The sequence below is a fragment of the Diaporthe amygdali genome, assembly GCF_026229845.1.
Source record: "Diaporthe amygdali strain CAA958 chromosome Unknown NODE_47_length_302777_cov_65_667284, whole genome shotgun sequence".
In the NCBI taxonomy this organism is placed as follows: domain Eukaryota; kingdom Fungi; phylum Ascomycota; class Sordariomycetes; order Diaporthales; family Diaporthaceae; genus Diaporthe; species Diaporthe amygdali.
Genome location: NW_026517067.1, coordinates 201255 through 225102, shown reverse-complemented (window position 1 = coordinate 225102; position 23848 = coordinate 201255). Strand labels below are relative to the sequence as shown.

At 51.2% G+C, this 23848-nt stretch overlaps 11 protein-coding genes across 11 annotated transcripts; 7 read left to right on the top strand and 4 right to left on the bottom strand.

The window, feature by feature from the left end:
- Positions 1 to 508: 508 nt before the first annotated feature.
- On the top strand, positions 509 to 1416 carry J7T55_009395 (uncharacterized protein; the record flags this gene model as incomplete). Its single annotated transcript, XM_053134717.1, has 2 exons — positions 509 to 668; positions 731 to 1416. 2 exons carry the CDS (start codon positions 509 to 511, stop codon positions 1414 to 1416), a joined length of 846 nt encoding a protein of 281 aa, XP_052987593.1.
- Positions 1417 to 3641: 2225 nt separating this feature from the next.
- J7T55_009394 (uncharacterized protein) lies at positions 3642 to 4525 on the bottom strand (the record flags this gene model as incomplete). Its single annotated transcript, XM_053134716.1, has 2 exons — positions 3642 to 4147; positions 4207 to 4525. 2 exons carry the CDS (start codon positions 4523 to 4525, stop codon positions 3642 to 3644), a joined length of 825 nt encoding a protein of 274 aa, XP_052987592.1.
- A 321-nt stretch (positions 4526 to 4846) lies between these two features.
- J7T55_009393 (uncharacterized protein) lies at positions 4847 to 5429 on the top strand (the record flags this gene model as incomplete). Its single annotated transcript, XM_053134715.1, has 3 exons — positions 4847 to 4978; positions 5051 to 5100; positions 5291 to 5429. The coding sequence occupies 3 exons, from the start codon at positions 4847 to 4849 to the stop codon at positions 5427 to 5429; spliced, it is 321 nt and encodes a 106-aa protein (XP_052987591.1).
- A 526-nt stretch (positions 5430 to 5955) lies between these two features.
- Positions 5956 to 7776, bottom strand: J7T55_009392 (uncharacterized protein; the record flags this gene model as incomplete). The annotated part of the gene is made up of 3 exons (XM_053134714.1): positions 5956 to 6159; positions 6235 to 7626; positions 7684 to 7776. The coding sequence occupies 3 exons, from the start codon at positions 7774 to 7776 to the stop codon at positions 5956 to 5958; spliced, it is 1689 nt and encodes a 562-aa protein (XP_052987590.1).
- A 621-nt stretch (positions 7777 to 8397) lies between these two features.
- J7T55_009391 (lpha-acetolactate decarboxylase) lies at positions 8398 to 9122 on the top strand (the record flags this gene model as incomplete). The annotated part of the gene is made up of 2 exons (XM_053134713.1): positions 8398 to 8915; positions 8960 to 9122. 2 exons carry the CDS (start codon positions 8398 to 8400, stop codon positions 9120 to 9122), a joined length of 681 nt encoding a protein of 226 aa, XP_052987589.1.
- A 273-nt stretch (positions 9123 to 9395) lies between these two features.
- J7T55_009390 (uncharacterized protein) lies at positions 9396 to 10228 on the bottom strand (the record flags this gene model as incomplete). The annotated part of the gene is made up of 5 exons (XM_053134712.1): positions 9396 to 9470; positions 9555 to 9632; positions 9698 to 9992; positions 10072 to 10118; positions 10184 to 10228. 5 exons carry the CDS (start codon positions 10226 to 10228, stop codon positions 9396 to 9398), a joined length of 540 nt encoding a protein of 179 aa, XP_052987588.1.
- Positions 10229 to 12468: 2240 nt separating this feature from the next.
- On the top strand, positions 12469 to 14644 carry J7T55_009389 (uncharacterized protein; the record flags this gene model as incomplete). The annotated part of the gene is made up of 7 exons (XM_053134710.1): positions 12469 to 12694; positions 12963 to 13024; positions 13104 to 13579; positions 13634 to 13852; positions 13936 to 14023; positions 14305 to 14335; positions 14604 to 14644. 7 exons carry the CDS (start codon positions 12469 to 12471, stop codon positions 14642 to 14644), a joined length of 1143 nt encoding a protein of 380 aa, XP_052987587.1.
- A 975-nt stretch (positions 14645 to 15619) lies between these two features.
- On the top strand, positions 15620 to 16536 carry J7T55_009388 (uncharacterized protein; the record flags this gene model as incomplete). The annotated part of the gene is made up of 2 exons (XM_053134709.1): positions 15620 to 15943; positions 15997 to 16536. The coding sequence occupies 2 exons, from the start codon at positions 15620 to 15622 to the stop codon at positions 16534 to 16536; spliced, it is 864 nt and encodes a 287-aa protein (XP_052987586.1).
- A 1330-nt stretch (positions 16537 to 17866) lies between these two features.
- Positions 17867 to 19425, top strand: J7T55_009387 (uncharacterized protein; the record flags this gene model as incomplete). Its single annotated transcript, XM_053134708.1, has 4 exons — positions 17867 to 18053; positions 18110 to 18657; positions 18725 to 19062; positions 19113 to 19425. 4 exons carry the CDS (start codon positions 17867 to 17869, stop codon positions 19423 to 19425), a joined length of 1386 nt encoding a protein of 461 aa, XP_052987585.1.
- A 1281-nt stretch (positions 19426 to 20706) lies between these two features.
- Positions 20707 to 21208, top strand: J7T55_009386 (uncharacterized protein; the record flags this gene model as incomplete). The annotated part of the gene is made up of 3 exons (XM_053134707.1): positions 20707 to 20850; positions 21050 to 21099; positions 21169 to 21208. 3 exons carry the CDS (start codon positions 20707 to 20709, stop codon positions 21206 to 21208), a joined length of 234 nt encoding a protein of 77 aa, XP_052987584.1.
- Positions 21209 to 22567: 1359 nt separating this feature from the next.
- J7T55_009385 (uncharacterized protein) lies at positions 22568 to 23526 on the bottom strand (the record flags this gene model as incomplete). Its single annotated transcript, XM_053134706.1, has 4 exons — positions 22568 to 22595; positions 22677 to 22753; positions 22803 to 22975; positions 23079 to 23526. 4 exons carry the CDS (start codon positions 23524 to 23526, stop codon positions 22568 to 22570), a joined length of 726 nt encoding a protein of 241 aa, XP_052987583.1.
- Positions 23527 to 23848: the final 322 nt, after the last annotated feature.

The window sequence follows — 23848 nt, the reverse complement described above, 5'->3', positions numbered from 1 at the left end:
TGGCATGTGCCGGCATGGGCTAACAACACGGTGGGTCTCCCATTCCCGTGTAGACATCTGCCCGTCGCCCACCCCCCCGGGCGCTTCCCCTATCTCTCCTTCCCTGTATCTAGAATAAAAACTCAGGTTGACCCAGTTGTGGTCCTCGCCTCTGGTCCCAGCCTGTTATTATTGATACTCTCGTTTTCCTTGCTTCGCCTGCTGAGCAACGGCACCTTTCTTCCAGCTTACCTCTTCACATTCATTTCTATTTCACCTCGTTGCCCCGGCCATAGCACACTGCCGACCTCTTTACCACTCTTTTCTTCTCACAGAGCTACAGGAGCACATATATATATTTCCACATATATATACACCACAAGCTCCCGTTGGCCCACACGTAGCAAGCCTACTACCCCGGCCATCACAATATACAGAACATCTTTTCGGTATCCAACTGGCTTGCAATCATCGCCAAGACTTGTAGACCCACAGTCTAGAAGAGAAACAGAAGAGCCACTCATCCAACATGCGCGTTCAAGCATCAACCTTCGCGGCCGCGGTGCTTCCTGCACTGGTCGCGGCAGTCACGCCCCCTAACTTGGATGGCTTGAGTATCATTTGGTCGGACAGCTTTGCTGGCACAGCTGGTGACGCTGTGGACACATCCAAGTGGGATATCGCTCAAGGTGTGTTGGGCTTTCTCGCATCCAAATTGGTTACAGATCAGAGCAGCTAACGAAATAACCAGCTATCGACACCAACGAGGAGCTTCAAAGTTACACCGACGCAAGCTCTAACTTGCAAATCTCCGGCGGCGGCACAGTGCAATTTGTCCCTGTCAAGTCTGCCACGGGACACTGGACGTCTGGACGCATCGAGTCCAAGGCAACGTGGACGCCACAGGCTGGCAAGATCATGCAAGTTGAGGCTTCAGCACGGCTCGGCGACGCAGCAGCAGCCCAAGCGCAGGGGATGTGGCCAGCGATCTGGATGATGGGAGACAGCATTCACCACGGAACGCAGTGGCCGGCCTGCGGTGAGATCGACATCTTCGAGATGGTGAACAAGGCCGGCACGGCCTACAGCACCTTGCACTGCAGTGCCTCAGCATGCCGTCCCAATGGAGCCGAGGGTCTTCAGGGCAGCACGGCTACCGATGACGACTGGCACTCGTATGCTGTCAAGATCGACAGGACAAGCAACGACTGGACCACCGAGTCGATTTCATTCATGAAAGATGGCGTGTCGTATTTCACCGTGACTGGCGCGACCATCGGCGACGAATCTGTCTGGGGCGCCCTGGCTCACTCACCATTGTATCTGATCATGAATGTCGCAGTAGGCGGTACGTGGCCAGGTGACCCCAACGCAGACACTCTGGCCGGTTACGGCAACATGCTCGAGGTCGAGTACGCTGCGGTCTATTCCAGCTAGGAACTCGCCGACTCCTCACCTGGCGAAAACAGCGGCACTGAAACCCCCGCTCCCTCCGAGGCACGCTCCAGCCCTTCAGATTCCAGTCTTCCATTCTCAACACTTCCAACGCAGTCACCTACTGCTTCATCGCCGTCTCCATCCGGCACAATCGCTCCGACCCTCCCAGCCTCACCAACGAGCACCAACGTCGCTACTCCGTCGAGTGAGGGGTCAACGCCTGCAACGGCGACCCCCACTGTCACTGTGCTCCCGCTGCCTAATGGGGGCAGCGGGAACTTCACCATGGATCCTCCCATGTCTGGGAACTCCTCAAATCCGATTTTAATCCCTGGTGTAAACGGCCTTGGCTCAGTCTCAGCTGGGTCAAGATCTATACATCCAGCGTTTGACTTCGGCCCCGTTCTAAGATGGTGGAGAGGGAGGAACACCGCCTTTGCGCGGCTTCCTCTCTCATCAAGCCAGAAAAATCTGGATCTTCAACAAAACAGACACAAGTTCGACACACAGTCTTTACCGCTTGATTGGGCGTACGGGGAAACCCTCTGGGTTCGGGAAACATTAGACAAAATACGGAGTGCGACCTGGGCTAATGGTTTCGGATTTGAGCGCACACCAAAGACGATCGCATCATTCATCTCTGACACATTGTTCGGGCTATCATCTACAGCTATTCTGCTGGCACTGCCCGCGTTGCCGTACCTTCTCGTGCAACAAATTTTATGAGCGACGATCAACTGATTTTGGATATACCTCTTTTGCTACCCAGATAGATACCACTTCTGTTGTACATAGTTTTTAGTGCTTATTCAGCAACTAGATACCATTCACATTGTTGCTTTCTACTCTAAACGTTCTCCTTTGTGATTTCCAAGTGACATACCTAATAGTACAACATCTTCATATTAGTCTCAAAGCATTTTCTAAGTGCGGGCGGGGCAGGCCAGGTCAACCTTGAGATATCTACAGAAATGGTTGAAGGCGGACTCTTTCTGACGCAACGAACTCTCACATCTCGAGTATCTACAAATATAGACACGAATATGCTGATAACAAGCTAACAGGGTCAGATCTCCGAGTCATGTGGCGAACAAGCGTGCGGGTGCGAGGCTACGGGATTGTCGACGAAAGAACAGAGCGTTGGAGGTAAATGATCCTTCTGTTAGAATAAGCATGTATGCATCTTTAAATCCTCAGCCTTGTAAGTCATGACGAGGCTGAGGCTGCCCCCACCTCCCGGCTCGCCCGGGTTGGGCTTCCGGCCCCCACGGGGATCAGGCTCCTGAGCCATTGCTTCTTCTCTCGACGTTCGGCCCGTGCTATCAAAACAAGCTGCGCACATGCATGGATCAATCAAGGCTTTGCCAAGGGGCAATCGGCGTTGGGAAGGCCTTTTGTCTGCTTTGCCTTACGAGGCATCGTCAAGGCAACAGCCTTAAAGTGATGCAAGCTTCCACAAGGAGCAGAGCGAGTTCTCACCATCAGCATTTTTTTTTATGAAGTCTTGAGAGCAAACGGGACTGCGAAAAAAAGGCAACGTGTCCGTGTGTAATTACTCAGCACATACTCAACACGCAAGAGCGCAACGGTCCACTGGGAGTGAATAGAGGAGAGAGAAGAATAGAGAAGTGAGAACGTGAGAACGTGAAGGGAAGACAAAATATTAAAAGCGTTGCGCCCGGACTTGAACCGAGGGTCGCCAATGAATACTCAGGACAGCTGTGCGATCTCGAGGAGTGTCACACCAACCCATTCGACCAAGGTGGTCTCAAATACCACACACGCTTAATGGGTCGCAGTCTATACCACGTTATCAAGGCCGTCCGTTGGGGAGCAAGGCTCTCAGGAGGGGCAAAGAGTCCCCAACAGCTAGCCGTTTACATTCCAGCAGACCTTTTACAAAAACTTTAAGCTACTGGAGACCGGCTCTGCCGTGAAGACACGCGAATTGGCAGCTACAGCCACGAACTGACCTCGCGGTGTATTGTTGGCTGAGGATCGAGAGCCCCAAGGGCTTTCCAGCCGTGACCAGACGTAAGCGTGGCCTTTCAAATCGGCGAAAGACCGTACCGCGCGCACCTGAACTGACCGAAGCTGCTTGAGGCAACCCTATGAATAGATCTGAGCATCGCCTTTAGACCTCGAAAGCGATCCAGGACAGCACTGTGTGGTCGCGCTGTGGCTTTGCGGTGTCAAACTAATCCCACCAAGCCATTGTATACCTCTCATGACAAGGCAGTTTGATCCATTACCTCGCCCAGCTGAACAAGCGTCTTCTCGTAGACTCTCGCCACGTCCATGTACAGCTCATCGTCAGGATCTTCCCAATTAGGGTCCACGAATCCACTGCTCTCCACGGCGCTCGTGGGATCCTCCGTATCCGTCTCAGCTTCTGTGATCTCTTTCTCGGTCTCATCCTCGGTCTCGCTATCATCATTCCCGCCATTCTCATCGGGCTGTTCGCTCATGACATCTACGATTACCACGCGCGTCTGCTCCACTATGCTCTTACAGCGGACCATGTCCGTTTGGTTAATCACCCCGCGGATGCCGTTCTCAAAGCCTGGGAGCGTCTCCTTGGTATCGGCATCTTGGCCAGCCAAGAGGCTAGCGAAGCAGTAGTCGAGTTTGCTTAGGATCGTGAATAGAGGTTCGGGCTGGGGAGGAAACTTTGTGACCCATTCGGTGAACTCGTTCGCAATGTTAAGGAGGTAGGGTATTTGGAGGCCGGCTGCGAGCGGAACCAGAATTAGCCATACATCCCGCGATTAAGCAATCGGTTAATCTTACGCGTTCCAGACAGCCATATTATGTCCAACAGCGCCCCGAGGTCCTTGCAAAGCTCCCCTATGGTCTTGTATCCCACGATGTCATCGTCTGGCTTAGCAACCACGTTCTTCTTGACAAAGCGCCGCTGTATATACATCAACTGGTTGTCGACATACGCGCGGATCTTCTGCTCCTTTCCCGACCCTGCGCGCAAGGGATGGGATCTTGGGTGTGGCAGGCCGGAAGCAGGGCGCGTCGAGGATCCGCTGGGCGCGGGCGATGGGAGAGGGTGCTGCGGGAGAAAGCCTCCCGGGCCAGGGGATTTAGACGTGTCAGCCATTATCAACACTGAATGATAGGGTGTTATGCAAATTCTCGGGTCTCCATTGCATTTTCCAGGCCAGAAGCTGTAGAGATTGCCGTGATCGCAATGCGTCGCAGCTCAAAGAGATGCTGGATTGACGAATGAAGTTAGTGGAGCTCAGGTCACCCAAGCTCCTCGAGCCGCAACGCAAGCGGCCGGAAGCCTCCCGCGGCTTTTAGCGCCCAAAATTTCCACTACGTACTGACGTCGGCTCCCATCGACTTTTTGCGACCAGACTTCGCTCCTGCCGCTGATACTGTCGCAGAACATACAGCATCACATCAACCAACAGTCAAGATGCCGCCCAAGAAGGTCTATGTCCAGCCCGCAAGCTCTCGCCGCCAGCCCAAGGGCTTCTTCAGGTCCACTTACGACTCCCTGACGTCGCCTGAGAACTCCTCCATGGTCAAGGCCATTGCTTCGTTCGGCGTGAGTGCATGCCCCCATCGCCATGCTTCCACTCGCATGCGTATCATGGCGGAAGGCTAACTTGCTTTTTAGGTCGGCGTTACTTTCCTTGCAAGCTCGTGGGGCGAGTTTCTGCTTCCTCCGTAAGCTCCAGCCCTCCTGAAGGCTGAGACACCCGCAGCCTGCCCCTCCCGAACAATGATAGAAGGACGTAGGCCATTAGGTACTAACTGTGTGACCAACGCAAGACAATAAACGCGTTTTGAAAAAATGACGACGGATCTTACGCGACTCGAACCGAAGGGGGGATGCCTGGATTTCATTGTGATACAGGATGCACAACAAGGAGAACCGTGACGACTGTACACTACGAGACGAGACGGGCACGAGCGGATGGATGACATGGAAATGGAAGGCATCAGTCAAGCTGGGAGTTGATGCCCGGTTGTCCTTGGCGACGGCCCACGGATGAGCAATACCTCGACGAATCTCCAATACCGTAAAACACTACACTTTCTCGCCCGTGCTGTGTGCGTGATGTACTACGCTCTGTTTGTTTGCCGGTCTGGTGACAAACTTCCTGCTGAAGAGGTCTCATGATTACACGGTTGACGCTGCGGATTGATATAGGCAGCAGGATGAGACTCGGGATTCACGCCTGGAACGGGTTCTGGGAGGTTTTCAACAAGTGGCCCGGTCCTTTGCGCGATTACTCAACTCTTTTAACGTTCGACTGCGAGACGCTGCGTATGTCAGGAAGGATTAACCGACTAACAATGGATCCCTCCACTTATGGGGTGAGAGGATTCAAGGATCACGGATCTTGAATTTCTTGAATGATAATCGCCTCTTTCAAACGCAATTGTTTGTGGCCGTACGCAGGTATGGGCACCATGTGTGATTTATTAGAATTACACAGACTGAGCAGAATATTCCAATCCGACGATTCAACGCTTTCTCCCGGAACGCCCTCCCCACGCACAATATTACTCCTGCGATTACGAGATTGTGTCCGGGATAACATGGCTCATCAAGTCATGATTATCCGTATAGTCAATCACCACATCCACGACACAGACACCCTCGTAAGCCAGTGCCTCCTTCATGACCGCTTCGAGTTCCGTCGAGCTCGTCGCTCTTAACCCCTTTGCGCCAAATGCCTCCGCATACTTGACGAAATCCACACCGCCGAGATCAACGCCCTGTGATATGTTAGTGATCTGAATAGGCTTACTCTCGTCTAAGGTACCGGAGGTCGCGATAGGACAAGGGCTTACCGCGCTACGGCCGTATTTATCGACCTCTTGGAACTCGACCATGTTGTACTTTCCATCATTCCAGATAAAATGCGTGATATTGCAGCCCTGCTGCACAGCCGTGACCAGCTCTTGCCCACTGTACAGGAAGCCGCCGTCGCCCGAGACGCTGACGACCTTCTGCGACGGACCGTGGACAAGCGATGCGCCGATGGCCCATGGTAGGGCAACTCCCAACGTTTGCTGGGCGTTTGAGACAAGGAAGGTCTTGGGGTTGTATGAGTAAAAGAATCTGCTAAGCCAGATGTAGTGCGACCCGACGTCGGAGATGACGGTCGTCTGCGGGGAGATCATGCCCTGCAGCAGCCGGATGAAGTGAAGCGGATGCACAGGGCCGGTCTTGTTGATGCTCCCCAGGGCTTTTTTGCTCTTTTCCCACTCGTGGAAGGTCTCGTATATGGATTTGCCTGTTTCCGTCTCCTGTGGGCGGGCTACTTTCGTGAGGCTGTCCGTTAGTGCGGTGATGTTGTCCGTCATTGACCCTATCAGCTCCAGCTTGGGGCTGTAAGAGAGGCTCATGGCTGCCTGAGCTGTGTCCATATGTATAATGGGCAGCCTCCCCGAGCTGTTCCATCCATCGGCGTCGTACTCAGCCTGGTCGTAGCCAACGGTGATGACCAGGTCCGAGTGGGACATCATCTTGTCTCCTGGTTGGTTGCGGAACAAGCCAACGCGGCCGTAGAAGAGATGGACCAACTCCTGAGATATAGCTCCTGCAGCTTGGAACGTCTCCACAACAGGGATCGGGTGCTTGCGCAGGAATCCATGTACGGCCGCTATCACCTTGGGGTCTGCAGCTCGCATCCCAAGAAACAGGACAGGGAATTTGGCCGCCTCGATGAGCTTGACAGCTTCGGCGAGGGATTTCTGGGACGACGGCCCGTAATCAGGAGGATCGAATGCGTGAGGAGGGGCAGCCGGGATCGAAGACTTGTGGCCCGCCGTCATAACGTCGATAGGCAAGCTCACAACCGTAGCTCCCTGTGGGCTCGCCGAGGCAACCCGGAATGCATCCAGCATGATCTCTGATACTTGGTCTTCCACCACCGCGGCGGTGACCTTCTTGGTGACTGGCCTGAGCAGGGCAACGGCTTGAAGGCTCTGGTGCGTGCGCTTAGCAGCCTGAACCCGCTTGACGCTGCCCACGATGGCGACAACAGGTGCTCCCTCGTCGTTGGCCGTCACCAAGCCCGTGACCAAGTTGCTCGTGCCGGGGCCCGAGGTGGCGATGCATACTCCTGGCTTTCCCGTGATTTTGCCAATGGCGCCGGCGATAAAAGCTGCATTCTGCTCGTGGCGGCAGACGATGAGCTTAATCTCGGGCTGGTCGACGAGGGCGTTGAACACGGAGTCCTGAAGCTGGTCAGAATATTGTTCGTGAGGCTGCAGACAATCAAGGACAGCACTCACAATCTTTGCCCCAGGAACACCAAAGACGTACTTGACGCCGGCATTGATCAGCGACTGGATCACGATATCCACTGTTTCCGTGCCTGAAGCCATGGCGATAGAAGAATTGAATGCTTGAGGAAGCTCGCAACTCAATTGCCCTGAAGTAAGCCCCAGCTCTCAAATGCTTTTCGAAATATGTCGTCCCTCCTGTGAATCACAGAAACAGGATGCTGCGGCTAACGCGAATAACAACTGCTAAGACATTAGCAGCTGGAGGCTTCGGGCCGTCGTCATGATGTTTGTAGGCCCTGACTAAGTTCCCGCATTAGGCCCGCCAACCGACGTCACCCTCAGAACCTCCCGATTCCATCCGTGAACGTCTATATCTGCCCCGTTGCGCCTCAGCCGCCAGCTCCGAGGTTGCGCCTTTTACTTCCAGGCTCCCTTCCTCAGCGAGTGTTCCAGCGCTCTCCCACAAGCGACGAGGTCGAAAGAGGCTAGAGCTCGACCTCCGTTCCGGAGCTAAGGCTGCGGTAGATCTCTCTCCGGCGGAGTTTGCCTGCGAGGACGCACAGGCCACGCCCTATTTCAACGACACTCTCGAGGGACCGCCGCAACGTCACGACAAGACATCCAGGACGGTAGCAGCCCTGTTGTTTTGTGGTGGAGTTCACTCGCAGCCAGGTTGACATCGAACCCTCATCCAGCCGGCCGGCCCATCACTCAGTCAAGATGGCACCCAACGAGCTCTACCAGTACTCGGTCGTCAACGCCCTGATGGACGGCGTCGCCAACAAAGGGCTGCTCATCTCCACCCTCCTCCAGCATGGTGACCACGGAATCGGCACGTTCCGGCACATGGTTGGCGAGCTGATTGTCGTCAACGGCGAAGCCTACCAGATGAAGTCAGACGGTTCCGTGACAACTGTCGATACCAGCTTGGACTCCTCGGTCGTCGCGCCCTTCGCCATGGCAACACACTTCGAGCCCGCCCACGCAACCACAGCCGTCCTGGCGGACAAGGCCGACCTCTTTGGTTTCTTGTCCTTCTTGCTCCCGGAGGCCCATAACCTCTATCTCGCTGTGCGTATCTCTGGCGTCTTCAAGAGCATCACCGTGCGCACTGTCGGCGGCCAGTCCAAGCCTGGTGAAGGCCTCGCCGAGGTGGGCAAGCACCAGACCTCTCACACCTTCGAGGAGCCCATGGAGGGGGTCATTATAGGCTCCGGTCCCCAGACTACATGCAGGGCGTCAGTGTAGCCGGCGATCATCTGCATTTCCTCTCTAAGGATAGGACAAAGGGCGGTCACTTGCTGGCGCTGGCCTCCGATGGCGAGGTCAATGTCGAGGTAGCTCCGATCTCAAAGTTCCATCTGGAGCTGCCTGTGCACGACGAGGATTTCAACGAGGCCGAGCTGAAGGGTGATGTCGCGGGCATTGCCGCTGTGGAAGGATGAGCGCGAGGTGGTGTGCGGCTGGGATTATTCCGTGGCGGATACGGAACGAGGTCATTTAATCGTCGAGATTCATAGCCCCGTTGGACGAACAGGAAAAACATATAACACACTTTTTCACGTCACGTTGCACTTCTGGTCCTCTGGTCCTCTTTGATCCCCGAAACAACAGACTTGATTACTTGCGTGCGAAGTCAGCACGCCCCCCCCCCCCTCCAAACACCGGAAAAAGACGAAAAAAGAATTATCTACGGCCCACAGGCCACCCCGCCAAGCTCAGTGCTGGTTGAACTTGTAAATTCCGAGCTCTTTGGCTCGGGTTTCGCAGGCCGCTTTGGTCCTGCCCAGCGACTAGCGATTGCGATTGTATTAGTACGTGTCTGTAAGAGGCAGAGATCAAGAGGAAGTATATCGCGGGAATATACTTAGACATACAGCGCCTATGTCGTCGAAACTATCGCCGTTGAAACGGCGGGCACGCAGAGTGGCCTCCTCGGCCTGGGTCCAGGCCCGCTGGAAGCAAGGACTAGGTCAGCATATGGCTGCTATACTAAGACACAAACTTGGAGAAGACTTACGCGTTGGCCAGGAGCGGCGGCGGGGCCCGGCTGCGCAGGGGCAGGGGCAGGGGCAGCTGGGGCCGCAGGAGGAGGTGGAGGAGGAGGAGGAGGAGGAGGAGGGGCCTGGGCCTGGGCTATGGCGGGGCCCGCCAGGTTGTTGTTGTTGTTGATGATGGTGGTGGTGGTGGAGGTGGTGGTGGTGACGGTGGTGGTGATGGTGGTGGTCGTGGTGGTGGTGATGGTGGCGGTGGCGGCGGCGGGCGCAGGGGCGGGCACCGGCCAGACCGGCCAGAGCTCGCGGCTGGCGTAAAACCTACACAGTCCAGGTCAGTATCTTGGTGATGCCATGGTGGTATTTCCAAAGGGGGTAGTCATCTCGAGATGCTACTTACGCCGCGCGGCCCTCCTCGCCCGGAGGCGGGTACTCGCACTGGCGCTCCTGTAAGGCGAAACTCGCGTCAGTCCGCTTGTTCAAATATAAAGAACGGGCAATGTTTGACTTACGTGCACCAGCTCCTCCAGCGTGAAGCCTTTGTAGTAGGCGGCCATCTTCTCTCTGGGTTGGTTGGGAGGATGTTTGGGCGAAGATGAAGCTGTCGAGGGATTTCGACTTTTTCGGGCTGGGGACCGGGCTGGGGACCGGGCTGGGTACCGGGCTGGGGACCGGGCTGTGGGGACGAGGCTGCAGACGGGGCCTGCAGACGGGGCTGCAGTTGGGGCAAGGCGTTTGCAGCTGGCCTGAGCTGGAAACGAGTCACATTGGCGGTATCTCTGCCCACGAGGATCAACTCACTAGCTCACATCCCCGTCTGTGGGGCCACAAGTTCATTGCATGGTTCTTGAGAGAGCACACAGATCTGTCTCGCGAAGGGCGGAGGCATGATAGGTGACAGGACTCCCAGGTATACTGAAAGGACATTGAGGCCTGGCGATGTGCACTCGTCTTCGCGCCTGGCAGCTCAAAGAAACTTCATATAGCTTTCTATCTCAGCTGTCATCGCTCCATGTTCATGATCAACTCAAACAGCTATATCTGAAGGCATGGTGAAGACATTGGGCATTCAATGCCGTTCTTTTCCAATCCATAAGACGAATTCAGATACTGTCACAGAATCAATGGTGACTTCCAAACTCACGGCAGACAGTCAAGACCACTCTGTTTTCTCAGTCCAGGAGAAATGAATTAGTTCTTAGACACAGATAGCATGCGTAGGTGAGGATGACCTGGACAAAGGACTACATGATCTAGGCCAATCATTGCACAAATCATTTAAGGGGACCTCATCACACGTTCTTCTCCTAGATAGCTTGCACGCAGAATGTAGATTGCATGTTGGGCAGGTTGCTGGCGAAAATTTGGCTGTTGAGGACGGTCTCCATGTTTGATTGGCATCGAATTCAATGTTGGACCTCAGATTGTGTTACAAACAAGAATTGCAATCCATTGAAGGTTGATCATAATACATGTCCTCACTTGGACTAGATTTCCCTCACAGAGCTTCACAATCTAAGTCTATTAAAGTATGGACGATTATCTCAAGTTAATGCCAGACCCTTACAAGGTTTAGTCTTCATTTATTGAGATGAAGATCAAGTCATCATAAGAATGCCAGTCATGCAGACTAAAACTTCTGCCAGCCGGTTTGCCAATGTGAGGATTTTGGAATGCAAACAACCCTGTTTGTCAGCTTTCCCCCCCCTAGCACAGTATGGTTTATATTTTAAGACTCATAATTGATGCTCAGCAATAGGGTGGGGATACTTCTTGATGTACGTGAGGAACGCACAAACAATATATTACTTCTGAGCTTCAACTTCTACTACAGGTCGGAACGCGTCTTTCATCTGTCTGAAGTATGGCAGTCATATGGTGCAGGGAGGTTCAAAGGTGAGGCTAGAGCGGTGCCGTACGTCGTTAAATGTCATGATACTATCGGCTATCAGTGGATGAATACTTACGAAATATCCCGAAGTTGTGGTCATGTGTTAACAAGTCCTTTTGTATCTGCGACGCGAATCCATGATTATAGCTTGATTGGATACAGCAGATAATACAATTATCACTACTATGTTGACACATCAAGAAGGGAATAGTCTTCCTTTTACATTTGGGTCGATCTAGCCTTGAAAGACTTCTGTATCGACCAAGTATACCGGACGCCTGCGGACTACAATTCCTTATACGAGCACGATATATCTATATTTGCGTGAGCTGAGCGCGATAGCGAGCTGATCTGCTCCAGCTACTGCCGATGTGGCACACCAGTGCCACGATCAGAGATGTATTATTATGGGGAACAGACTTTCTGCATGCAGCCCAAGCAACCTTATACGGCTCTGGGAGCTTATCAGTGGACACAAAGCGCGATAGATCACCGCACACCGATGATCGACATTGAAGGAGTGGGTTTGAATACTCACACTCGGACGATAACAAAGGCAACTGACTGGACGAAATATTCGGTCTAGTTTTGATCATCTGCAAATTCGACTGTTTTGAGACTTCAGCCGTACCAAATGCTTGTTAAACCGGAACGTGCCCATGCTCGGAAGGTGGCTTAATCCCGCAAATCAACCGAAACCTTATAGTCAGGAAGCTTTTCCTTAAAAACACAAATTGTCCTCTTCGCCGCTTACCCTGGAATTCTACACCATTTCAACCCATCAACTCTCGTGAGTTGTCAACCCGAAAGACGTCCGCTGTGTTTTTGGCGGCATCATGGATAGGATATGACCGAAACTACGCAGCGAGACACTACTCCTTCCGACCAGTGCGGGTTGTGGCCGCCATGAGCATGACGGCGACACTAAGCAGCCAAAGCTCAGAAGCTCCGACTCGTGACAGTGCTGTCAAGCCTCCGCCCGGTGTAACGTCAAATTTCGACGACCCTCCTGATGCTGGACACAATATTGCGTTCTCTATTGCCATCACGAGCACAGTGTTGATCTTGAGTCTATTCCTGGTGCGAGGCTATGTCAAGGTCTTTATTCTTCGACAAATTACAATAGAAGATGGTAAGTCTGTCGACCGCCTTGGACACAGAAATCTTGAGCGATCAGTATAGACTGACTAGATATTGACAAGTGTTTTATTTGATTTCAATCGTGCGTACAATCTCAGACGTACATTCACACAGCTGGAATGGATGAAGCATATTAATTAAGCTTCATAGGCATTCATGGCAGCATTTCTTGTAGCGTCGTACATCAGTAAGGAAGATCCATCTTCATGGAAGTGTGTTCATGAAATATCTGTCTGACACAAGGAAATCACAAGTGTTAGCTAACGGAGCGGGCTATCATGCTTGGGATGTCACTACACAGCAATATGGAGTCATTTTGAAGGTTTGTGGGGCCCCGCACATTGCCTCCCATTAGGACTGTTAAGCTCGAATTACGGCAAACCCATACTGACCTGGTATAGTGGCTCTACATCACCAGTGTGCTGTATTGCCCAGCTGCCTATTTTATAAAAGCAACCCTTTTGCTTCTCACAGCTAGAGTATTCGCCATCTATGAGCGATTAGCGAAGGCAATCAAGTGGTTTGTCACAGCGCTTGCACTTACGTACATCCCTATCCAGTTTATCAAAATGTTTATTTGCGTACCTGTCGAGTCATTCTGGAACCACAATATCCAGCCGACGAGGTGCCTCAGCCAGGCAAAAGCATTCATTTTTGACCTCTCTTTGGCAATTCTGACAGATTCTATCATCCTAATTATTCCCATTGTGTTGATATGGCACCTCGCCATGCCCCTGACTCAGAGGCTCAAGATCGCGGCGATACTTGGTGCCGGAGGCATAGCGCTGGGTATCACTACCTATCGGATGTACCTACTATCCTCGTACTTAGTGACAGATGATGTCACTTCAGCATTTGTTTACCTCGACATTACAGTGTAAGTTATCCAGTCCTTTCTGCGCAGCCAATTCATCCCGACTGACATGTGTAGGATATCGGAACTCACGATAGGCTTCATCTGCGCCTCTGTACCTTCCTGCAATGTCCTGCTGGGACATATCAAAGCCCTCTATAGACAGAGACAGGTGAGGCCGTCTGTGTCGGTGCAGCAGGAGCGCCACTGGCAATCTGACAAGCACTGGTGGGACAACTGGCTCACAACCGAGAGATGGACTGCACATCATTGGTCGAAAGGAGTGCGCAGTGGGAAGTAAGTTGAACAAGCCACATCCATGAAGGATATGCAAGTCTTCAACAAATCTTGGCGAACTCTCTGACGTGTTGACACAATAGTACAATCAGTATCGGCCGGGATGGCGTGCGGGGACAGCGAGCGACCGATTACAGTGCGGGAGCCAATTCGGGAGTTATGATCACTGAAGTATGAAGAGCACGAGATCGTTTTTAATGTATTCTCGGTAAGAGAGAATTGCTGGAGGTATCTTCACAGACGGACCACCAACGGTAGAGCCAAAAAGGGGGAATGTGCCATCACAGCCTTGGTACTGCGCGCATCCTAATCTTCTGGAACCGCGCTGGGATCTCTAGGGGGTACATACCTTCGGCTATACTTTCTTTCGACACAATACTTCCTGAAAAGGACGCTTTTGCAAGAGGCTCTTGTTGTCGTCGTGGCTGTCGATTTGCTATCAATATCGGCAGTATGCTGCAGATAGGGCGTCGCGGGGAGTAGGTGAGTTCCCTGATTGAGGTTACACAGGATCACTATATTTGAGATCTGACATAACAGGCTGTCAGATCCGCTGTGGACCCAAATTGAAAATCTTCGGATAGGGGGCCAGCATACGAGATCGAGCGGGCTTATGTGGATTGCGGTGCCTGGGCCAATGTACAGCATAATTCGACTCCCTACCAATCAATCTCGCAATATTACGAGATCGCACATGTCTCGTTCCTTTGGATCTGGCTGACTCGGCCTTTACGGTGTACATCGTGTACAGCCGCGATCACAGATCCAGCTTCCACATTTGGAGACGAATAGGCCAACTGAGCCCCCTTTCCGGACTTGCTAGTCATTGGCATGCAAGAGCGAAACAAAGCGGAGCTTTAGTATCTGGGCGGCTGCGTAGGCAGATAGACCACTCAGATCGCACAGGCTCCTGGGCATAAGCGAGGCCGGATGTGTGAATAGGCGCAGACCTCAACTCCGGCATTCTACTTGGCTCTGACGGTGAGCATTCACGCCGAATTTGTTTCTTCGTTCGGTCTGAGATGAGCTACCTTGTCTGCTGGGGTCCAAGAACAAGTATGCCTACTATTTTTCCATTTGAGGAGGCTTCAATGGCGTGCTGCATGCCTTGGATGCCTTTACGAGAAGCAAGTCTCCGTCTTGGTTTGCAGCGATGTGATATCCGTTTCGGGGCTTGGCAGTCATGATTAAACAACTGTCCCCCACCAACAGATGCTCCACCGATCGTCATGCAGCGGTCAATCATGTGGACCTGGAGCCGCATTTGTGGAAACAATTTCACCGTTTTGGATGTACTTGGCTGAAGTGCCGCCTTCTCCTGAGCCCCTGACGGCGACGATCTTCACCTAGACCCCAGTATAGCGCTGAGCCGCAGCTTTTCCTTCAGACGAACCCACCGTTTCACCTCCCAACCTGGCCGCATGTTTATTGCCAAGCAAACACTTGCGGCCCGCTTTCAATATCAAACTGGGCGTGACGCGGAGACTCTACGCCAGTGCACTCGACGAGGCCGTGATGCTTGCGGGGCGTGACAGGACATATGATGACTATATAAATTCCCAGAGGCGGCTATTTGGCTATGTTTTGTTTCCTGTTTCTAATCCAACCTCGATCACCGCCTTGCATCCATTCTTTTGATCAGCTTCACTCATTCATTGCATTGATTGCATTACAATTCGTCCCTCCGCAAGTCGGTTTCATTGAATCTTTGAATCTCACCAGGCCAAAGTTCTTCACCCCAAGTACAACCTTGATCATATCAGCAAAATGCATTCCCACGTCGCAGCTACCGTCTTCGCTGTCGCCACTGGCGTCAGCCTCGTCCAGGCCCACGGATACGTCGACTCCTGGAACATTGGAGGTGTCGAGTACAAGGGTTTCGACCAGCAGTACCAGACCGACGCGTCGCAGCTTGACGATTTCATCGCTTGGTCCACGACGGCATCTGACAACGGCTTTGTCGCTCCTAGCGCCTACGGAGACGCCGATATAATCTGCCACAGGGGTGCCAAGAACGGAGTTCTGAACAATGCAACTGTTGCCGCCGGTGAGAAGATCAGCATGACCTGGAACACCTGGCCTGAGTCTCACGTAAGTTTCGTCACCACGGGAGAGTACTTTTCTTCAAGCTAATCTGAGCATAGCACGGTCCCGTCATTGACTACCTTGCGCCTGCGGATGACCCGACTACTGTCGACAAGACCACGCTCAAGTTCATCAAGATCCAGGAGGCCGGCCTCATCTCCGGCTCGTCCCCAGGAACCTGGGCCAGCGACGAGCTCATCAGCAACTCCCTGACCCATGAGGTGACCATCCCGGCCAACCTGAAGCCCGGCAACTACGTGCTCCGTCACGAGATCATTGCTCTGCACTCGGCTTCCAACGCCGACGGCGCTCAAAACTACCCCCAGTGTGTCAACCTGAAGGTCACTGGCAGCGGTACCGAGCAGCCTGAGGGAACTCTGGGAACGGCGCTGTACAGTGCCGATGATGAGGGTATCAACTTCAACCTCTACACCACCTTCGACTCCTACCCGATCCCCGGCCCCGCGCTGGCTTTCAGCAGCACCAAGAGGGAGGAGCCCGCCCGCAACCACGCCCGTGACTTCAAGAGCTTCGTCCAGGACGTCAACAACTTCTTCAGCGGCAAGACCACCAAGACTTCGGAGGAGACTAAGAACTAAGATGCTACTACGGCGAGTGTGAGTCCAGCTTACTGCAGGCTCCTGATGATCGTTGTGATTCTTGTACACAATTATATCCTGCAAGGGATCTCTTGTTGGAATGGTGGCTACGGCGATCAAATTCCTGTGTATATATAGACAGTTTGGATACCTGAGTAGAAATTCATAGGTTGTGTAACTGCAATACCTTAGTTCTGACTTCGGTCAGATCGCCAATGCCTGCGTCCCTCAATTCCATGCGACACTATTTGCAAGCCTTCTTCTCACTGGGAATAGAACGCTATGTTCAGTATCCTCCAGAAGATTGAATAGACTCTAGATGAGTCCCCACGTTCATGCCAGAGCATTGACCGCTGCTGAATAAATTGACCAAAGGCGTCTACCAAAGCCCTGCCACCTCTTTGCTCGCTATGCCGTTTATCAGAATACGAATTACCTTGAGCTTGGGCACTTTTGATGGCCAACACGAGAACTCCAGATTATTCAGGCATGACACGACCCTTGTCTCATTATCTCGCCCTCCCTCACCGTACAGAACACTTCCTCGATGGGGTTACTGCCTTCAATTCCATTGAATTCCATCCCGAGGGTATCTATCGTAGCGCTGTACAAATAGATAGTATTGCAGAACATGTCAATGGGCAAGTAAATTGAAAGCCACGATTTTGAAAGATCATAAGAGTTCAAAATCGAGCCATGTGGTCGTGCAGCTATACCGTTTCATTAAGGTCGTCGCTACTTTTGGATGTATTTCAGTCGGATCAATTGTTGCACCGCGGATCACGGATTTATAAGTTGGCCATATATCCAGGCTGCTTGGCAAACAAATCCGTTCGGTATTCTAACAGCTATGCAGGTATGATTCGAGGTCACTTTCACGAGGCTAGTCTAAACCTAATCAATTATTGTTTCCAGCTACCTGGCAGCGTTGGCCAAATTCCTGAGAAATTGGCATATATAACAAGTTAAACTCTCCGTGGGTTGTGCTTGCACAGTGAAACATAAATCCGTAAACTTCTGGTTGATGCGAGGAAATCATTATCGGCGGTCGACCGGGACCCAAATAGTCCCCGAGTGATTCGGTAATTATGAATTGAATGGTCTAACTGTCCTGAGAGACTCTGCGTCTACTACCCAATGGGGCTGGCAACTGATCCGAGCTAGGCACAATACTGCAGTCGCGTTGTTGTACCAAAGTAGGCTTTCCAGAGCCTCGAATATAAAGTCTATGCCCTCAGATTCTCCTCCCCTTCAGCTTTCGCTCGTCACCAGTACACAAGAAAACAACATTCCACCGTTTTCACCGAAGAGCACTTAAATTCTGTACACGATGGCTGCAACTCCGAACAAATTCATCAGCGTGGAGCCAATCGAACGAGAGCCTTCGTCTGGAATATCCATACTGGTAGTAGGTGGTGGCATTGCTGGGCTTGGCTTTGCAATCGAAGCATATCGTAAAGGTCATGACATTCGCATTGTTGACCGCCGACCACACTTCGATGAAATGACTATGGTAGGTTGGAAACTGTTCTTTTGTGCGATCCTTTCTGGTAAAACTGAACAAATAATATAGGCGACATCATTGGCATTGGAAATTCTGTCCTACCCTCCATGAAGCATTGGCCTGGTTTCCTCGAGGCATGTTACCAAGCCGCGTTCCCTCAACTTGCCTACTATGCATACAAGTATGATGGGACCTACATTGGCATACTAGGGGAGATTCTAGGAATGAGCCGAGCTGAGTTCCATTCGTCTTTGCACCAATATGCACTTCACCTCGGTATTCCGATCCGCTATGCTGCTAAAGCAGTAGACTACTTCGAGACTGATACTGAGGGCGGCGTTGTGCTTGAGAATGGGGAGCGCCTCGCTGCAGACATTGTTGTCGCCGCAGATGGCATTGGGTCCAGGTCGTGGCGATTAGTGTGCGGTACCAAGGAGGAGCCTATCAGCTCTTCCTTCGCTATGTATCGAACTACCTTCTCTGTCGATCTCGCAATGCAGAACCCATTGATAGCGAAAGCGTATACAGCCAACGATTCCCGCTTATACTTTGGCCCTGGAGCCCATATCGTTTTAGGAAAAACGGACAAAGACATAATGTGGATGCTCACACATCACGTGAGTCCTGTCCGGTCTGACAACCAGCCTTTTGTGTGCAATAGAACTGAGTGGTGTCGTGCTTTAGGATAATGGAGACTCCTCCGAGGACTGGGCTAAGCCTGCGAATCCCAAAGACGCACTCCCTTTTGTCGAGGGATGGGCGCCTTGGCTGAGCGAACTCATAAAATTGACACCCTCCGATGGAGTGGTGGACTTTAAGCTCATGTGGCGTAATCCCAGAGAGACATGGGTTTCCCCTAAGGCCAGGGTCATTCAAATCGGTGATTCGGCTCACACTTTCCTTCCTACATCAGCAAGCGGTGCGACCATGGCACTTGAGGATGCGTTCTCCCTCGCGGCTCTGCTTCACATAAGTGGCAAAAACAACGCGCCCTTAGCTTTGAGGGTTCAAAACAAATTGAGGTGGGCTATCTTGCATCTATCGAATTCCATCTTGCTAATCGTGCTTGCAGGTTCGAGCGGGTGACTTGCGCACAGAAAATGGGCTTCAAGAACAGAGAGAACTTCCACAACACCGACTGGGACGCTGCGGCAAAGAATCCAGACTCGGTCCTCAAACAAGTCGATAATTGGGTTGAGCAGTATGATGCTGAGAAGTACGCCTACAAAATGTATGAGAAGTGCGTTAATCACATTCTCACCGGTTCGCCTTTCCAGAACACAAACACGCCGCCAGGCCACACGTTCAAACTTTGGACCGTAAAGGAGCTTCTTGAACTTGGCGAAAGAGGGGCAAAGATAATTGACGATGGCGATTGGTCTTGAAAAATAGTGATTTTTTGAAGAAAAAGAGGGTTTGGTATCTTGCTCCATTGGCTATAAATGAAATCCAGCCGATAGAGATCTCGTAGACGGTCTTCTTTTGACCAAACTCCTGCAATTCAAACTCGTTGGCACAGGTTAAGGCTCTGATGCTGTATGCCTATCTTCTAGAACATACGGGTAAGTTCACTTACACACTGCAGATATGGCTTCATCACTCTTTTGATCGTGACGTCTGTTCAGCAATAGATCCGAGGAGCTGGAAAGGTGTTGCCATTGTTTCAGCTGCTGGGTATAACTGAGTTAGTGAAAGACTTCGCAAACTGTGATCCATGGGGAAAAGAGGAAACAAACTTTAGCATTATCGTTTTTGAATAGAAATTTTCGAACAGGAAGCCACAGCGAGAACATGTTCCGGACCGTACTCAATGCCTTCCCAGAATTCTCTGTTTTAAGGGTGATCACGGATGGGTTGCTGGACGAAAAGATAAGCTATTGGAAAGCTTCTGCTTTGGGCTACTGATAAACGATTATACTTGGAATACTCTGTCTAAGAATCTCAGCAAGGTCATAATTGCCAGCTTCCGACAGGAATGCCGACAAATCGGAGTGGGTTGACAATTTATCGCGAACACCTCGGCGGCACGGCTGATGCAGCGAACCTTAAAAATGACAGGACCTTGGCGAAAGCTTGAGCAGCCAAATTATCGGATGATAGCAGAAAAAGCAGACAACGTCCTCTGTTAGGGAACACATGCGAACTCGCAGGCGTGTACTTGATGAAGCTCGGGCCGAAGGTGCAGGATTGATGGGATGTCGCCGCATACCGGACAATTGCGTGCCCTTTTTTGACCAAGGTACAAGATCTATCCGGCAAAAGTCTTGTTTGGAGGATTTTCTGGGGACGTGGCTGGGGACACACTTCGTCGTATGTCATCAAATACTCCGAGAACAGTACGGCAGAGAAGTCACTTGGCACCGAAGATTATAACTGCGGGGAATCTTTGATAGGAAAATTGGGTAGTTTTGTATTTCCCATTTCAAATCTTCGGACGTCTTGAAGATATGTCCAGCTTACTGGCCATAACGTCTCAAACAGGTACTTGCAACCACTAGCTATTTCTTTTTACGAAAGAATTCTGGTAAAGCGTGTCCCGATGACATTGACGCCCCCGTATTCGTAAATATAAGTAAGATGGGACACCACTACAATCTGGGAAATTCTCAGCACATTTTCTAATACCTGCAAGACCCCCAGAGCGACAGAAGATCCCTACAGACAAAATGCAACCCCAACTGCTACTCGCCATAGCCATCTTCCTTCGCACAGGCCTCTCTAGGAGACACCACAGCCAGCCACAACAGTCACAGAATGAGACTCAGGAACCATCCACCAGTATCCTTGGCTGTGTTGAGCAGGGTGCGAGTGTACGTGTCTTATGGATACAATTTAAACTCTTTCAAGAAAAAGCATTTGTCATCTGTGGTCTATTTCAGCGTTTGTTCCAAAGCATTCAATTAGGCTGCATCCTCTGAACAACGCTGTCGGCACACAGTGGCTTATTCATCCCCCTTTTCATCCCCATTTTTCCTTTTTTGCCTTGAAAGCTGACTTTAAGTGCTGCAGTGCGCAACGACTGCATACATGGACGATTCGACGTTGGAGAGATACGAATGGTGAATGCCCGTTCTTGCCCCTTACTCTTTTGATAATGTGAAGCTTGTCTGTTCTGACTACGCGAGCAGTGCCTTCGACCTTGTCGAGTGTATTGTTGCAGCTGTCTGAAATTTGAATGATATCAGTACGGGCGACCATTTATTTCTAAGGATGATGAGACCAGTCACATTGAGGTCATTGGAACGAGCTTCATCAAACATATATTATTTGATTGTAAATAAATTCAATTCTCTCCAAAATTCTCACATTCGGAATCCGTCAAGGGTGCCTTTCATTATGCCTATAAATGATCGTTGCTTCAATTATACAGATGGTTACGGAGCCAGGTATGGGAATTGAGAGACATACCCGAAGAAAATCTTGGTAAATGAATGGACTTTTTCTCCTTTTTCTTTTCTTCTCTCCTGAATGTTAGCAGAGGTCAGTGAGCTTGTTTTAAGGCTAGCAAGAAGAAAGGCATGCGTGATTTCCTTCTTACTAGGAAATGGTCCTTGTGTAACAACCATGAAAAGCCAACCTTACTTCAAGCACTTCACTACATGACAGCCGGCATATTTTGACGAAGTAATTCCAATTTGCCCTGTATATACCTGAGTCCATTTCGATCTCATGTCACTCAACCCAGACTGGAGGTGTGTCAGATCCGTCACACTATATCACACATTTCGTACTTCAAATGATGCCTAGTACCAGGTTCAAGTCAGATATGGGATTTCTAACCTATTCTCAGGACAGCAAACTACTCCAATTACCCATAAAATTTACTACAGTATCGAAGTAGCCAGCTTTGAAATCGGGGCGTGGCTTGAGGGGGTCAACATGCCAGTCGGTCGGTGCATAATTCTGGAGAGACATCCTAATCATGCTTTGTGTTGCCAGCTCAGGAGCATAGCGAAGTTTTTATGACGTTGTACTGCGTCGCAGCCTGGGTCCTCAAAAAATTTCGTCGTCAAATTGGCCACATCATCTGGAACTCCTTGGTACGCGCAACACAAAGCAATGGTAATTTCATTTTGAGTGGATCTAACACCACCAGACTAATTGCCTTGATCCACCAAGGTCTGGAATAACATATTTGTGTAGCCAGCATGGCCAGTAGTCTTTTGTATTACGAGGCGAGCTCTTTTGTATTCTGCCCCCATGGAATTCGAATTACCGACAAAAGTGTTGCGGTTCCACTTCCACGTAGCATGCGTCCTTGCTGATGCTCAGCGAGAGAGAATTCACACCCCATGATTTATCGACCCGAACACAGCGTTTCACAACAGTGAAAGCTGCTACGACTTGGAAACTGACACAGGCTGTTTGGCAATCTGAGTGAATGTCTGTGCTTCGCTACGTATTTTGCTCGCTACCTTGATTCTCTGAGTTGGATCTCGCCACTAACGAATGGTTAAAATTGAGGTGGCAAAAGAGATGGCCGCACGGAGGCCTTCGAATGAGGCTCCGACAAGGTTGAAGTTGCTATTATTTGGCGAGCCTGGTAATGTTGCCCCTGAGTTCAGAGTGTCATTGATTGTGCTGATTAGAGGCTTGGGGGCACCCTACTCCAGAAACTTTCGCAGGACCGGCTGACTCTGCGTCAAGCGTTTCCTCATTGTCTGAGTTGAACGAGGAATCTATGAATTCATTCAGAGCGCGAATTGAGGACCACTGTACAGGTCACCTGAGACCATCACGCACCTCGGATCAAATATCTTACAAAGCCAGTCGGCGCAGAGTCTTCTGTAAAAGACGGAGCAGGGCCTAAGTCGAAACTTGTGAACGACGTATCCGGACCCAAATCGAAAGTTGTGAAAGAATCGTCAGGATCCAAGTCAAAACTTGTCCATGAAGAGAGCGGCGGATCACTGGCGATGGTACAGGTTTGCACATCTGTCATTGGCATCGGTCTACCAGCCGTGTTGTACACGTTGAGACATCCTGTGCTATCGTAAGTACTACTCTCTCCTCGGATGGCGTGAAAGAGATTCCCTACCAGGTAGAGTGAAGACTGGGACGGCGAGGTCGGACCTGGAACAATCCACGCCTCTTATTTGTTCCTCAGCCTTGCAGTAATACTGTTCACTTGTCACGTCGCATTGTTCGACGAGTTGAATGTCGCTCATACTGTCCTCATCTTCCGAGTCGAAGCAGATCTGAGGGCACGTTTCAGCCTCGGTCCAGTTTGGCATGTTGCAAGCGCCTCGATACAACGTTTGGTAGGCGGGGCTCTGGCAGAGATGGTTCATAAGGCAGAGGTCTCCTTGAGCGCAGCACAGTCCATCTGCACCCAAGGAACCATAGCATTCTTGCATGTCCCAAGCGTATGATCCATCGGGCCAGTAGCAGTCGGCTGTGACCAATGGGAAAAGCTGGCTCAAAGCAGCCAAGAGTAGCGGGAAGATACGGATGAGAAGAAGACGTTCACCTGTGGACTCCGTCATGATGCTCGATTTTATTGTGTTTCGTGTGAATAAGGTGCCCAGACCGGCTCACATGCGATTCCATCCATGGCGAAGCTTTTCCATGGTGAATCTTGGTCAAATATTTATATCTTCTCTTTACACATTGCAAAATTGTTCTCCCGAAGGAGAGGCTAGCTGAATGTTGTTCCAACGCTTTGCCGGCGTGACCGTCACCGCAACACAGATCTTGAGACAGCCAGATCGGGTGTTGCCTTTTTGTGGCCCAATCCACAGCGATCAAGCGAAAAGTTGCTTGTGATACCGTGTGTGCAATGTGAAGAGACTCGATGCAAGTCTGGCA